This window comes from Mytilus galloprovincialis, chromosome 4 (genome assembly GCF_965363235.1).
Source record: "Mytilus galloprovincialis chromosome 4, xbMytGall1.hap1.1, whole genome shotgun sequence".
In the NCBI taxonomy this organism is placed as follows: Eukaryota; Metazoa; Mollusca; class Bivalvia; order Mytilida; family Mytilidae; genus Mytilus; species Mytilus galloprovincialis.
Genome location: NC_134841.1, coordinates 63963858 through 63978995, shown reverse-complemented (window position 1 = coordinate 63978995; position 15138 = coordinate 63963858). Strand labels below are relative to the sequence as shown.

Below are 15138 nucleotides of genomic sequence, written 5' to 3'. Positions count from 1 at the left end.
GGGATTTTCCAATTTTGGGACAATAACTAACACTTTCACAAAATTTTATGCAACTTTGATAAATTGTTTATATCTATTGACTATAAGCTCCCTTTCCATTTTTATAAATTTTAGATTTTACGTTTTCTTAAGTAATGAATTTTTATACTTAAAAAAGGGGGATTTTATGAAACTTTGGTGAATATATTAATGTAACATCCCTTTTGATTTGTATATATATTTCTAGTTGATCATATAAATTCATTTAAAGCATAAAAGACAAGTTAAAAGAGCAACGGGCGTATCATGCGCTAAAGCGCAGCCCTTTATTCTGTAATGGCCCTGTTTTTTTCTGTAATGGCCCTGTTTTTCTGTAATGCCCCTGTTTTTCTGTAATGGCCCTGTTTTTTCTGTAATGGCCCTGTTTTTTCTGTAATGGCCCTGTATTAATGCCCAGTTTGTCTGTATTAAGCCCAGTTAGGGTTTTTAATAAAGTTAATAAAATTAAGTTGTAAAGAGTATAATACCTTATTGTATTTTGTTTAATTTAGTAACCAGCAACAAACATTAAAGAGTTACAAAAAACCATATAAAGGGATCACTGTTCATCCTGTTTTTCAACACATAACTTCTTTCAACTTTATTTGGATATTTGGTATATTTAAGCTTTATCATGGTGAAGTACAAATTATTTTTTTCAAACTAAACTGTCATTAAGAGAGTACATCAAGTTGGTAGCAACACATATACTTTTGTTCAGTTGGTTAATAAATTTATTAAGAAATGGGTGTTTTTATAATGGCCCTGCTATATGTCCTCGGTCAGTAATAATGGCCTCGGCATTGCCTCGGGCCATTACAGACTTCCTCGACCATTATAACAGACCTTGGACATACAACAGGGCCATTATAAAAACACCCATTCATTAATACTATAGTATTGAATTGATTAATTACATACTTATGTAAACCCAACTAGTACAGTTATGACATTGCAGATGAAAGATATAATAGTTAAAATTCAGTTATGTCGTTCAATTCACTTCCCAAAATATTTCATTATTGTGACTTAATGCTGAGGGCTGTTCAATAAAACCATACATGGGACCCAGAGAAGACTTTTTGAAATCTCTACTTGAAGTTGTGTCGAAGACTTTATTAAACTGAAAATTAAAGTGAAATTCTAAATCTGCCTTTATTGGATGTTACCCCATTTTGGTCAGTATCATATATGTTTTAATGGAACAATCCTGATATTTTTCGTTTTATTGCTAAAAAATTGCTGAAGATATTATTTATTTTTGTAACACATTTGATATTTTTATTTTGATGCATTATCTTGAAAACATGTTTACAGGAAAGAAACAAAAGAATCAATAAGACTACACAAGGAAATAGACAAGCTGGAAAGACATTTGGGGTAATTTTGCCTAAATACAGTACAATGATCTGTTATTACAATTTTTTAAAAGTACTCACGTCTATCTTCAAATGAGTATAGAACTATGTAAGGATATATTGATTGCCTACAAAGAAATATGAAAATAATATTATTGAATTGGTTAAGAAAATTCAATTAATAGCATGTTTATAACTTGAAATATGACAAAAAACTGTGTACATTTTTTTTTACCCATGTTGATAACAACAAAACTGTCTCCAATCATTTTCAATTTCAGAATACGATCGTTTGTTTTGTTTTTCAGTGCATTAAAGATTTTACATGAACAGGATGTTAAGAAACCTCTGCAGTATATCCTAGAAACAGAGGTATTGTGTAAATTTGTTTGAATAAGATATTTTGATATTTTGTAAATCAATTTTTTTTAGAGTGATATTTTTTTTTGCATTTTTACTTCAATGTTTCCACTTACCTGCTTCTTAAGCTATTTGCAATTCCACTCTTCCGTCCCCATACATTTGTTATGTTTCATTAGAGTATAAATTGTAATAACTCCAGTTATTTCCCTTTAAGTATTGCTTCAAACCATTGTGCACATGTCCTTATTTTTTCCCTCATTGCTGTTACTTTGGTTTTCTTATGATTTTATTTTTTGCAATTTTCTTACTTTGTTCATATAATCTTGAATCTAGTAATTTTGTTTGTCTTTTTATTACAGAAAGATGCAGACGATGCCAAGATGTTAATGATAAGGTTGACAAGAGCTGCTGGCAAAAGGTAAAATAATTCTTATAGAGTTGTCTGAAGAAACTACCTAATTTTTACTATACTAACTTTCAGACTTATATGTGAATAATGTCTGTTTAATGAGTTGATTAATATTTTTTACATTGGTGTTCTTAACCTATCACCTGGAAAAAAATCAAACACTATATAAAAGAAAACTCATCAAGGCTTATAATTGTGTATGCCAAATGAATGGTCTACAAAAGACCCTAAGTTACGCTTGAATCAAAAATGTATAAAGGTCAAATCAAGTATGAATGTGAAGAGTATTGACGACTCGTAAGTCTGAAGGAAAGTTTTTGCCAGATACAGCTCAAGTAATTTGTTCCTAGGGTAGATAATCCTTAGTATTTTGAAAAATACAAATTTTTGTAAACAGTTAAAATTTCTGAATATGTCCATATCAATGATAGGTCATGTCAACACAGAAGTGTATATGATATTCTTTAATATGTTTGTCAGGAAATTCAGTCTTAAATTTTTATAGCATGGCATATGTCCTTGAAAAAATCATACCTTCATACTCTTTAGAAAACAGACACAGTGATAATATTTTATAATTTGATTCCGTGCATACAAAGCTTTTCTGGCTTTATCAGGTACAATCTTATATATATCAAAATTAATGTATAAAAATTTGAATACATTAGTAAATAGATGGAACCTCAAATTTGAAATTACAGATCTTAATTTCCATTAAGTCAAAATGTATTCATATTCTGAAACTTAAAATTCCTTTTAATTGATAGCTTGAATTATGTTTGTGTAGTTTTCTGAAATTTTTGATTTTATGATTGACAGAAGTGAACCATTATCAGAAATTGCATGGAGAAAGTTACATGATGATGTGATACAGTTACAAAATCAGGTGTACAGATGTCTGTCGTCTGGTCTGTGTCATGAAGTAGGTGAATGGTATAGTTTCTATAAGTTGTTAGGGTGAACTTTTACTAGTGATTATTAAATATATATTTTCTTCATTATTTACATTTATTGAAACAGAATTTGTGTAAAGTATTTTGTTTTTCAAAGATATTTACCTTCTTGGATTACCATCATGAAATTTTTTAAAGCATAGTAATAATTTTGGAATGGTTTAGCTGCTCAATATTGAGAAATCTTTTAGAAATATGATATAATTTCAAAAGAAAACATCCTTGTGTTTGCCATAAAAAAATATAATTGAAACCCTTAAATCTTGGCTTAACAATTTTTTTATCAGGTGGTTTCCAACTATGCTTTACAAAAGAAATATTAACTCTGAATTTGTTTTTTAAAAGCGCAACCTTGTTTTTCAGATATTCACTGTAAGCTTGCTGTGTTCTGGCAGAAGAGAGAGTATAACTTTAGCAGGCGAGTACATAGAAAGAAGTAATAATGAGAGTCTTCCTACTCAATCTTACACAAAGAATTTAAAGGTGTCATATAAACGAGCCATACAGCTAGTCATCTCATCAGCACAGGAGTATTTTGATTCTTCTACAGATATGAAAGATCCATGCATAGATCTTGCCAGGTAATGTTAACAATTGTTCATATATATAACACCAGTGACCTCAGAGTTGGTCTCATTGGGGTCTAAGCGTGATGCGGGATTGTCAATTTTTTGTGTCTTGAAAACGGGAAATGATGTCTAGCGGGACCAGGGAAATGACAAAAAAATGAAAACTGCTTACGTACATAGTGTAAGCAGGATACGGGAATCTGACAAAACAGTAAGCGGGATCCGGGATCGGAACCCCCCAATGAGACCCCCCTCAGAGTTGTCTTACTAGTTTATCTACAGCAATAACTGACCTTCCAACATTGAGGTTACAAGTTCAAACCCTATGATTGACTAGGATTGATAGTTTTCCTGTCAAAGGTCAATGTTCTCTTCAAGCACTCTGGTCTCTTCTTCCAATAAAAGATAGCTGCCATGATATAGCTGATTGTGCTAACAGTTGTGTTAAACTTCAACAATCAATCAATCATATACTTAACAAATTTTGATCTTACTAAATATTATAAGATCTTCTACCTTTGATTTCATCATAGTTTTTATGCCCCACTTACGATTGTAGATTGTTCGTCCGTTCGTCCCGTTTCAGGATAAAGTTTTTGGTCAAGGTAGTTTTTGATGAAGTTGAAGTCCAATCAATTTGAAACTTTTATACATGTTCCCTATGATATGATCTTTCAAATTTGAATGCCAAATTAGAGTTTATAACCCAATTTCACGGTCCACTAAACATAGAAAATGATAGTGGAGTGGGGCATCCATGTATTATGGACATATTCTTGTTTTTGTATAATTTTAAACTAAACAAAACTGTTGAAAGAAATAGCGCATAATTTGATTTGATTTTGCAATTGACTCGGTGTGTTATAATTGTAATGTTAACTGGGAGATACTTGATTTATTTAAGAATTACACAATACAATTAACACAAATAGGTTGTGTTTATAGTGAGGACAGAACACATTTATCTACTTTTAAGTTCAAATGTTGGCTACATGTATTTCAATTTTTAACCACCAAAGATAGATTTGTTTACTGTGTATCTATTAATTTTTCTGAATTCTAATTTTGCATGAATGAAAGGAAAAAATTGTTTTTCTGTGGATATATGATTTTGTGGTTTTACAAAAGTCTGCATACAAGCCTCTAGAAAATATGTAGGTCATTAAAACATTTGCATTTCTGGTTTACTGGTACACACGAAAGCCACAAAAATTGGAATCTCACTAACAATAATGAATCCACAATACATTTTTAGCTCACCTGGCCCAAAGGGCCAAGTGAGCTTTTCTCATCACTTGGCGTCCGTTGTCCATCGTCGTCCGTCGTTAACTTTTACAAAAATCTTCTCCTCTGAAACTACTGGGCCAAATTTAACCAAACTTGGCCACAATCATCATTGGGGTATGTAGTTTAAAAAATGTGTCTGGTGACCCCGCTTACTTACAAAGATGGCCGCCATGGATAAAAATAGAACATAGGGGTAAAATGAAGTTTTTGGCTTATAACTCAAAAACCAAAGCATTTAGAGCAAATCTGACACGGGGTAAAATTGTTTATCAGGTCAAGGTCTATCTGCCCTGACATTTTCAGATGGATCAGACAACTGGTTGTTGGGTTGCTGCCCCTGAATTGGTAATTTTAAGGAAATTTTGCAGTTTTTGGTTATTATCTTGAATTTATTATAGATAGAGATAAACTGTAAACAGCAATAATGTTCAGCAAAGTAAGATCTACAAATAAGTCAACATGACCAAAATTGTCAGAGAACTCCTTAAGGAGTTATTGTCCTTTATAGTCAATATTGAACAACTTTTTTGTCATTTTTGTAACTTGTACAAAAATCTTCTTTTCTAAAACTATGGGCCAAATTTAACCAAACTTGGTCACAATCATTACAAGTGTATCTATTTTAAAAAAAGTGTCTAATGACCCTGCCTGCCAACCAAGATTGCCGACATCAGTAAATACAGTAACAGGTGAGCGACACAGGCTCTTGAGACCCTCTAGTTTGTAATTTAAAAAAATATTTCTAAATCTAAATATTTTGTATTGCAGGATATGCTTAAATTTGATAAGAGACACACCTACTTTGATACAAGAAGAACTGGATTTGATAAACTCTCTTGCTATGTTGGACGATTTTGGTGTATCAATTATACCAGCACAAGGTAATTGATAATAGATAATGGTTTGTCAATGATATACAGACAAATTACCATACATATGGTCACAAATAAAAAGCAGAAGATCCTTATCTGTATTCAAGTGACTTGGTCTAAGATCGTCATTAAAGATACTAAATCTAGACAACATTACTGTTTGAAATCGTAACAGAAAATATAATTCTTAATAAAGGCTAACAGAAAAATGTCATCATTTTTAATTAATTGAAGCTCATTTTTATGCCCCACTTACGATAGTAGAGGGGCATTATGTTTTCTGGTCTGTGGGTCCCTTCGTCCGTCTGTTCATCCGTCTGTTCATCTGTTCGTTCGTTCATCTGTCCATTTTCAGGTTAAAGTTTTTGGTCAAGGTAGTTTTTGATGAAGTCCAATCGACCTGAAACTTAGTATATATGTTCCTTATGATATGATCTTTCTTATTTTAATGTCAAATTAGAGTTCTGAGTTCAATTTCATGGTCCAATGAACATAAAAAATGATAGTGCGAGTGGGGCATCCGTGTACTGGGGACACATTCTTGTTTTAAAAGATTTTTTGAAAGATTTTCAAATGAGAAGCATCTGTAGTAAATTGAATACTATTATATCAATCATATAATATACAATGACAGTGTGATTGCACTAAATTCTGTTTTAAAGAGTTTTGTTATATTGATTGTAGTGAGACAGACTAAAGATAGAATAGAATTGATTGAGAAATGTCTTAGTACCAGAGATACATCATACAAACAACAGAAAAAGGTATGTTTGCAATGATGTCTTGTTGTATCACTATGAAATTTGATTCATATGACAAGGAATGGTTATTTTGGCACAAAATATTTTATATTGTAGATTCATTATTATTTATGGAGTACTCTTTGATGGATTTCATGGGGATAGATGAACCATGAATTAATGTATTTAACGAGGTACCAATTTCCTATTGCCTGGTGTGCAAACTTTTGAAAAACCACAAAATCAATGTAAGTTTGTACCAATGAAAAAAAAAAATCCTCAGTATTTAATATAATGAGTGAATTAAACAGTATTTGAAAATGGGCTACATTAAAAAGTGCTGTAGCAGCAACATTACTTTATCGGGAGAAAATTAATTTGAAAGGATTCAGCTTTAGCTGTTTATCTGTTTGGTAACATATTGTTGGGTTGTTGGCTAATTAACCCTTTGTATAATTTACATATTTTAACTATAAACATCGAAAAGTAATTTAATAAATAAGTTAAGAGTACATATTTATACTTTGATAATAAACGAAGAGTCAGATGTAACATTTATTTATATTATATGATAAAAATACAGCAATAAAGATGTATAGAGGAAAGTCTCCATCTTATTTACAGCCGATTGCATTGAGTGTGTAGGTAAAGGTAATATCTTTTGTTAAATTGCTTGCTAGCTGAACAGTGAAGTCATTATTAGATTAGGTAATCAACCCTCATTTAAGATAGACTATTCCAACAGATAACCGATCTGTCTGTCTGTAGGACTAGACTACTTCCAAAAGAGGGTAATATACCTTACCCTTAATAATCACTTAGCAAGCAAGCTAACCAAAAATATTACCTTTACTTACACACTCAATGCAATCGGCTGTAAATTATTTGTTCTGCTTTATGTTAAATACTTGAGTATATGCTTGAATTTATATTTATTTTCAGTTAATGCGATTAAGTCATTTGCTGAAAATAGAGAAAGGAAACAACAGTTTGAGGGAAGGAAAAGTTCTCCATTTGATAGCTAGAGGTGCAGTTAAGGTATTTATTATATACTTAGTAGTAAATACAGATAAATGGTATGTGTAATACAATCAATGGCAAGGGTGCTGCTTCAGCCACCCGTGATGATATCGATATCAGCACGGTTGCAAAAGCCTCATCACACCTTTAATCTGTATGACGTCACGTCATCGATTGCAGTCACTGTTGCAAAGGCTTTATCAAATCCCTAATCTGTATGACGTCATTTCAAACCTCCTTATCTGTATGATGTCATGTTACATAAAACACATCTACTTGAGTTATATGTATATAATAAAGTGTATATGATATGGCTTTTTCAATATCACACACCATATCAACCCTCAACCAATATAATCCCTCGAGCAGAGCTCTTGGGATTATATTGGTGTCTCGAGATAATACGGATGCGATATTGAAAAAGCCATATGATATTCTCTAGTTATAAAGCCTTTACCATGTAAAAAGTAAAATAACCCAAACTTGAAAATTGCCATGCTTAGTTTGAACATATTTATTTATAGTGGATTAGGAAACAAGTTTTTGCTTACACATCCGCTTAAAGTATTTGTTTAGATGATTAATAATTGTGAAGCATTAAAGTTTCATTAAGAAAATAAAATGGTTACATAAAACAAAGAAAAATGGAATAGCATTTTTGCAAGAGCATAAAACAGCTCACGCAACAAATTTTGCAAAGAATTGTAACCTTTGAAATTTTTGTCACACACTAAAACCTCAATGGTGATTTTCAAAGTTGGCATTTATGAAAACTACATTACTATCTAGACCCAGGCTTTACATTTAAAGCTTAAAAACATTATACTGTACTTTTTATTGGGATATTTCAGGCTCATGATTGTTGTTTTGCCTATGAAGTATGCCAGGATTTAATTGAAAGAATGCATGGTCCAGTGTGGGATGTCTGTGTAGATCTAGCCAGCTTTGAAGATTTTAAAGACATATCAGCCAAGTTAGTTTAATATATGTTGTGTTAAAAGTGGCACCATGCCTAGATAATGTAAAGGTAAACTTCCATTCAATGATTCAGGACTTTTATTTTAGTTTGTTTTGTTACTTTCCAAAGAGGATGTTCACATTTTTTTCACATTTCCATCTATCTTGGATGTTATTGATATGAAACCTATTTTAATTGGTTACAGCTATTCAGAGGAATGCATGTGAATTTTACAAGCTGATTTACTTGATTCTGCTAGAGTTATGACCTTTGCAAATTTAGAAATAATGCATGTCAATATTGCATGCTGATTTACTAGGTTTTGCTAGAGTTATGGCCCTTTGTAATTAGTGGTTAAAATAACTGAATTTCATTTCCTTTTTAGGGCAGATTTGTTGTCATTTTCATTAGCATACTGTCCAGCAGATATGATAGAACCAATACTACAGGCCAAGGTTGTCCTAGAAACTCAGGTACTATAATAATTCCCTTGCCTCTTTCAAGGAAAGGAATACAAGTTTTACAAAGTGTTTACTCAGCTACTGTTTTGGTATTTTAAAACACATTGAAGATTTGTGCAGCATTGAATTTCAGATGTTGAATCATATTTTACTATTTGATACTTTGTAGATGTATAATCCTTGCATTTAAGCTTCAGTGTATATTTTTTTGTGTTTACAAAAACCATACTTCGATTTGAAATAGAGAGATGTAGATGGTGAAAATATTTTCAATTATTAACATAGTTTTCTTAAAAAAAATACGTCTCGCAAAATTTAGTACGAGTATCCAACTTCAGGAAGGAATTATTTCTATGTACTATTTCATTAAATTTTGATTATGATCCATAACTCTACAAAAGTGTGGACAGTTGTTAGATAACGGGGAATAAATGTATACTCATTTGACTGAGGTAAGATGTATATCTTAAAGGGGGTAGGAAGGGATGTCATCTGGAAAAGGTAAATAGAGAATATCATAACTCTGAAAAACTAAACTATTCATTCCTTGGATTTTGAAAAATCAATCATTACAGCAGTGTCCTGATGAATGTTATTCTAGAATTCCTATAGAATAAATGCCCAATCATAAATGTCCCGAAAATTGACCTTCAACCCCTACTTTTATGGTGAAAGTTGTATAAGTATATTTGCCTTAGACTGAGATTCAGTCTGATAAATTATTTCAATATCTTGTATTTATTGTAGATGTTATACAGCACTATTCACACTGACATGGAAGTTGATGACAAATCATCTGAGAGGGCGCCACTGTCAGCAACGGCTGCTCTGCAGCATACAACAGAGATTCTGTCCTCAACAACTAAAACCACAAAAGCTGTGTTGTCAACAGTTGCAGATACAAAATGGTGGCAAAAAACAATTAAATCATTGAAACAACCAACCAGACGACAAGTTTCTGAGATAGTTGTTTATGATAATGACAAGTTTGAGAAGCAAGGATGTCATCCATTTTATGAAGAATTTATTACATCAAGTCATCCTGATTATGTAAGTTTTTGGATCTTAGCAGTATTAAAGACTTAATATTATTTTACATAGAATCATAATTTTTTTGGCCAGCTTATAGTATAGTAATGTTTAGCTAGTGAGCAAGTGGGCCGTGAAAGTGGGTTCCTAATTTGTGATAAAATAAGAAATATTACTGTCATGATAACAAATCTATGGCTCACATGATCTTTCCTTTACTTAGATTACTTATTCACATTTTTCATGCCAGTGGTAGTAAATTGATAAGAATGATGCTTTTAATATGTAGATGGATTTGTTTCTACTTTAAACTTATCAAATAAATAAATATTTTTTTCTCTCAAACATGTCAAGCTTTTGAATTTAGAGATTTCTCTTGTAAAAAATTTGAAATTGATGGTTTGTTTTATGTCTTCTGTTGAATTGCTTTCTTTTAAATTTTTCTTCTCTATGTGAATTCATTTTTTATGCAATGATGAACAAAAATTCAGGCCCTTAAATGTATCCAATATTGATTGAGATGCAGAAACAATTTTACAAATCTTTTTATATGTGCACTTTTTTTTTGGTAGATATTCATACATTTTGCAAGCCTTACATGTAGGGGTATATTTTTCAGGCTGTTGTAGATTATACAAGGGGTAAATCTGCTTGTAGTCCCACAGCTTTAAGTGAAAGCATACTAAGAACAGCTAAACTGGAGGAAATGTTAACAGAAGGGGAGACTACTCAATCATCACCTGAAGGTAGGCTAGATAAAATAGGGGAACAATTATATCATTGATGTGTTTCCTACATCTTTATTCATTTTCTTTTGCAATATGTTAAGTTTTGTTTAGTAAACTGATACAAGAACATGAAGATTGTGTATTTAGGTTTAAATGTTAATCAAATTGTTTTTTTCTTAATCTAGGATATCAATTTATACACCTTTTAACACATAAAGTTTGAAAAGCAGTAACAGTTCAAGAAAAATTTGACTTTGTACAAGATCAATATATAAGAAATGTCAATTACAATGGAAACAAAATATATCAAAAGCAACATAAATGATCAATGTAAAGTTAAAGTTGCATTTTTCAACAAAGAAAATGAAAATGTCCGTTTTTAAGATCCTTCAATAAATTGTTACATCTTATATTTCAGTTTTGCTAGAGCTAGCCAAAACAAAGTTTCCAGTAGATAGTTCACTAGGCTTAGCATATCTATTAGCATTACCAGATGTAAGTTAAGATAATTTTTTCCCTCAAGAGCATATTTAGTGAGCTTTAGAATTTTAACATCTTTTTAATTGAGTTGATTTACCATTTTATAGTAAATAGATATACTTAACAAGTTTTTATGATGGCAGAAAAATACCATGCACTGTGAACTCAAAAACCTAAAGATGTAAGAAATTTGTAGTATGTATCTTTAGTTTCATTATACTTTGATTATGCTTTATAGTTTTTAGATAAAATAGTTTCTGTTATGGTACATCTATATGGTTTTCTAATGTACAATGTATTATGATACATGTACTGCCAAAAGCACAAAATTAGATTAACTTTAATTTAAAAGAAATATGTTAATACAACTCAGTTTTAAGAAGAAAAAAAAAAGAAAAAAAAAGTTCTGAGGAGATGGTATATAATGTCAATTTACATTGCTAATCTGAAGGTCAAAAGGAAGATTAGACTTATACTTTGAATATTTTGTTTTCAGACTAAAGATGTGGAGAAATTCTTCGATGATTTCCCTAAAACAGCCATAACCCAGCAGTTGACCTTGTATTACTATGCTTTACAAATATATGCCTCAGTCAAACCTACAGCCATTCCAGATCCTAGTCCTCTGTACAGACTTGATCCTGTCAAACTAATAGACTAATATGTTGGGTTATTTATTTCAGACTAAAGATGTGGAGAAGTTTTTTGATGATTTCCCTAAGACAGCCATTGCCCAGCAGCTGACATTGTATTACTATGCCTTACAAATCTATGCCTCTGTCAAACCTACAGCCATTCCAGATCCTAGTCCTCTGTACAGACTTGATCCTGTCAAACTGATACAGAGAGTTATTAACTTTGTTACCAATAGAGATGACCTTGACTGGCCTCAGGATGTCCTTGACCTTGTAGAAAAGTTAAAGAAGTGTTATGAATCTTTTGAAGATTATATTCAGGCTAGGACTTTGGTTAGGATTGGAAGTGGTATGTTTAAATAATACATTTTGATAAATGATTCGGGATAAAAAAAAATCACATTTTCCAATTTCCCATATGAATTTGAAAGATTATTGGTGTATGATTTCTCCTGAGTCCTGAATCAAGGACTTTGTATATTTTGTATCCAACATGAAATATTGAGTTAAATTAATTGATAATTCAAACAAAGATTTGAAGAAGACAAAAATGTCTTGATATGATAATGTTAAATGATAAGGTAAATATTCTGCATGTCCAAGTTATATATTATTGTACTTTTTATTGACAAATTCACCATGATATAGATAATTATAATACAAAAAGAAAGAGAAAACATTTCTTGTGAAATAATAGATAACAAGTGCATCTGTTCAAAAAAGCAGTAACTGAATATCTAATATTAAAAAAATGCTTTCAGACAATATCATATGTTTGCAGAATACAACTTGATATATGTTAATTATTTCATACCGGTATGTTAAATTATTTCAGGTGTTGATATTCAGAGATTTACTGATGATCCAGAATATAAAAAAGAAACCATACTCGGTTTGACTATGTAAGCATTATTATGAATTACTTTTCATCTTCTTTTAAATAATTTCTTGCTGCTGAATAAAAGAAAGTTTAGAAATATTTTATTTGTATTTTTCACCAGTTCCATCCTTTTTAAGCTACAAAATGATCCATATAGAAGAGCCAAATAACCACTAGCTCTTAGACAGTTTTGAAATTATATTTCCCATAATCAAGGTACTTCTTGGAATTTTATTCATAATATTGAAAATTGAAAACTTGTGTTTTTTAATATGACCATATATTAATGGGATCATATAATGGTATGATGTCTGCGTCGTCCAAAGACACATTTGGTGTCCGTACAATAACTTTAGTTTAAGTGAATGGATATCTATGAAATTTTATAAGAAGGTTCAATACCACAAAAGAAAGGTAAGGATTAATTTTTGGGATGATGGTCCCAACCGTTTTGAAATTAGGGCCCAAAAGGGACCTAAAACAAGCATTTTTTTTCTTTCAGGATATTAACTTGTCTAAGTATTTCAATTGCTCTGAAATTTTACCACAATGTTTAATACCACAAGTAGAAGGTTTGAATTCATTTTGGGGGTTATGGTGCCAACAATATAGGGATTAATGACCAAAAAGGGGCCAAAAACAAGCACTTTTGTAGTTTTTGGACAATAACTTGTGTTTAAGTGTATGGATCTCTCTGAAATGGTACTACAAGGTTCCATATACTACAATGGAAAGGCTGGGATCAAGTTGGGGGTAATTGCTTCAAGGGGGATTCAAAAAGTTTGGGGGGTCCAATTTTTTTAAGGGGTTAAATTTTTTTTTTCTTCAAAATTTCTCAAATTTCAAATTTTTGAAGCTTCAAGAAGAAATCTTAATTGCACAGTATTGCGTATTAGATTTGTACGATATTGACATTTGATTAGTGTCAGAAACCTATATGATGTCAAAAAAATTTGAACACCATCCAAATTCAGAGCTGTATCAAGGTTAAATGTTGTGTCCATACTAGCCCCAACTGTTCAGGGTTGTACCTCTGTTGTCGTATAAAGCTGCGCCTTGTGGAGCATCTGGTTGACTCTTCACATTAAACTTATGCTTGAACTTATAATTCTAATTTATTTTGTAAATACTAATTAGAATAGAAATCCAAGTTCGATCCTTCAACTGTATTCTTATCCCACCTTGAATAGTAACACAAATATAGTAATAGTGTTGTATCGTAATTCTGAGATCAATCAGCATACATGTATAGTTGTATATGTTCCTGATGTTTTAGTGTTCATAGTGTACTGCAAGTAACTTCTCATTGTGAGCTCTGTAGAGTTTGACAATAAACCAGGTGCATATACATATGCCTAGAAGCAAGAAACAACCTAAAACTCTATAAAGATGAACCAAGTGTGTGCACAGCTCAAAAATGATACCATATAATCTACTATAAGGCATAACAGGTTACTGAGTACTGTAAAGACTCTGCTTAGTATCATCCTGTGCATTGACATATACCCCATATTTGCAAGGGAGTGCAGCTTCCCATATATCAATTTCTACATTTACATGTATGGATAGTTTGACGACGGATCTTACCACTAGTATAGTAATAAGAAAAGTGATGTCGACTTACTATTCTGATTCTCTAATTATATCGCTCCCTAATGTAATAATTAGACAAAACTAAAGTAGTTAATAATTTCTATTAATAAAACACATAATATCAAAATATTTACATACACAATAAATCACTAAAAATTACTCTAGTCAAAAAGATCATACTATATTACAAAACGTCTCAATACAAAATAACTAAAAACTTATACTTGATTTGGGTTTTGGGCAGACTCAGCATTTCTAAATTACTGACATAGTAAACTCGGTGTAGCAGCTATTGGAAAGCTCTTAGAGCATAAGAGTAGGTGTTTACTCACTGTAGCTTAGGTTACAAGAGCCGGAATAACAATGTCAGTAATGCACATGGAAGTAATGCTCAACTCGGTGTAGCGGTCAACTCGGTGTAGTTTGCTACAAGAGCTGGAAGCAATGTTAGATGCTACTCAGTGTACCCAGAACTACAAGAGTCGGAAGACAAGTGTGCTACAAGAGCTGGAAGAGCATTACTTCAAATTGATGTGGATGAAGATAGCAAAACTGCTAGACAAATTTAATAGCCCATTCAAATATTAATGTACATGTACTGTATATGGAAACAAATGAAAACTACAGAATTTTGGGGAATTAATGAATTATGTATTCCCATTACCAGATTAATTAATTAATACGGCCATAAGTCAGATTGAATACATGAAATGTATGCGGTCTGAGTGCCCAAAAATTAGGTAAAAGTTTAACAACCAAAAATTATAAATCAAACCAATACATTG

General features: G+C 31.4%; 1 protein-coding gene across 1 annotated transcript in view; it reads left to right on the top strand.

The window, feature by feature from the left end:
• LOC143072686 (NBAS subunit of NRZ tethering complex-like) overlaps positions 1–15138 on the top strand; it is a 167116-nt gene that overhangs the window by 123174 nt on the left and 28804 nt on the right. Inside the window, exons 30-44 of the mRNA XM_076247758.1 lie at positions 1336–1398; positions 1685–1748; positions 2099–2157; positions 2968–3070; positions 3465–3682; positions 5726–5838; positions 6514–6593; positions 7512–7607; positions 8441–8562; positions 8933–9020; positions 9756–10058; positions 10657–10783; positions 11184–11260; positions 11929–12229; positions 12716–12782. Of these exons, the coding sequence (XP_076103873.1) occupies positions 1336–1398; positions 1685–1748; positions 2099–2157; positions 2968–3070; positions 3465–3682; positions 5726–5838; positions 6514–6593; positions 7512–7607; positions 8441–8562; positions 8933–9020; positions 9756–10058; positions 10657–10783; positions 11184–11260; positions 11929–12229; positions 12716–12782 (1881 nt within the window). The remainder of the gene's footprint in view (positions 1–1335; positions 1399–1684; positions 1749–2098; positions 2158–2967; positions 3071–3464; positions 3683–5725; positions 5839–6513; positions 6594–7511; positions 7608–8440; positions 8563–8932; positions 9021–9755; positions 10059–10656; positions 10784–11183; positions 11261–11928; positions 12230–12715; positions 12783–15138) is intronic.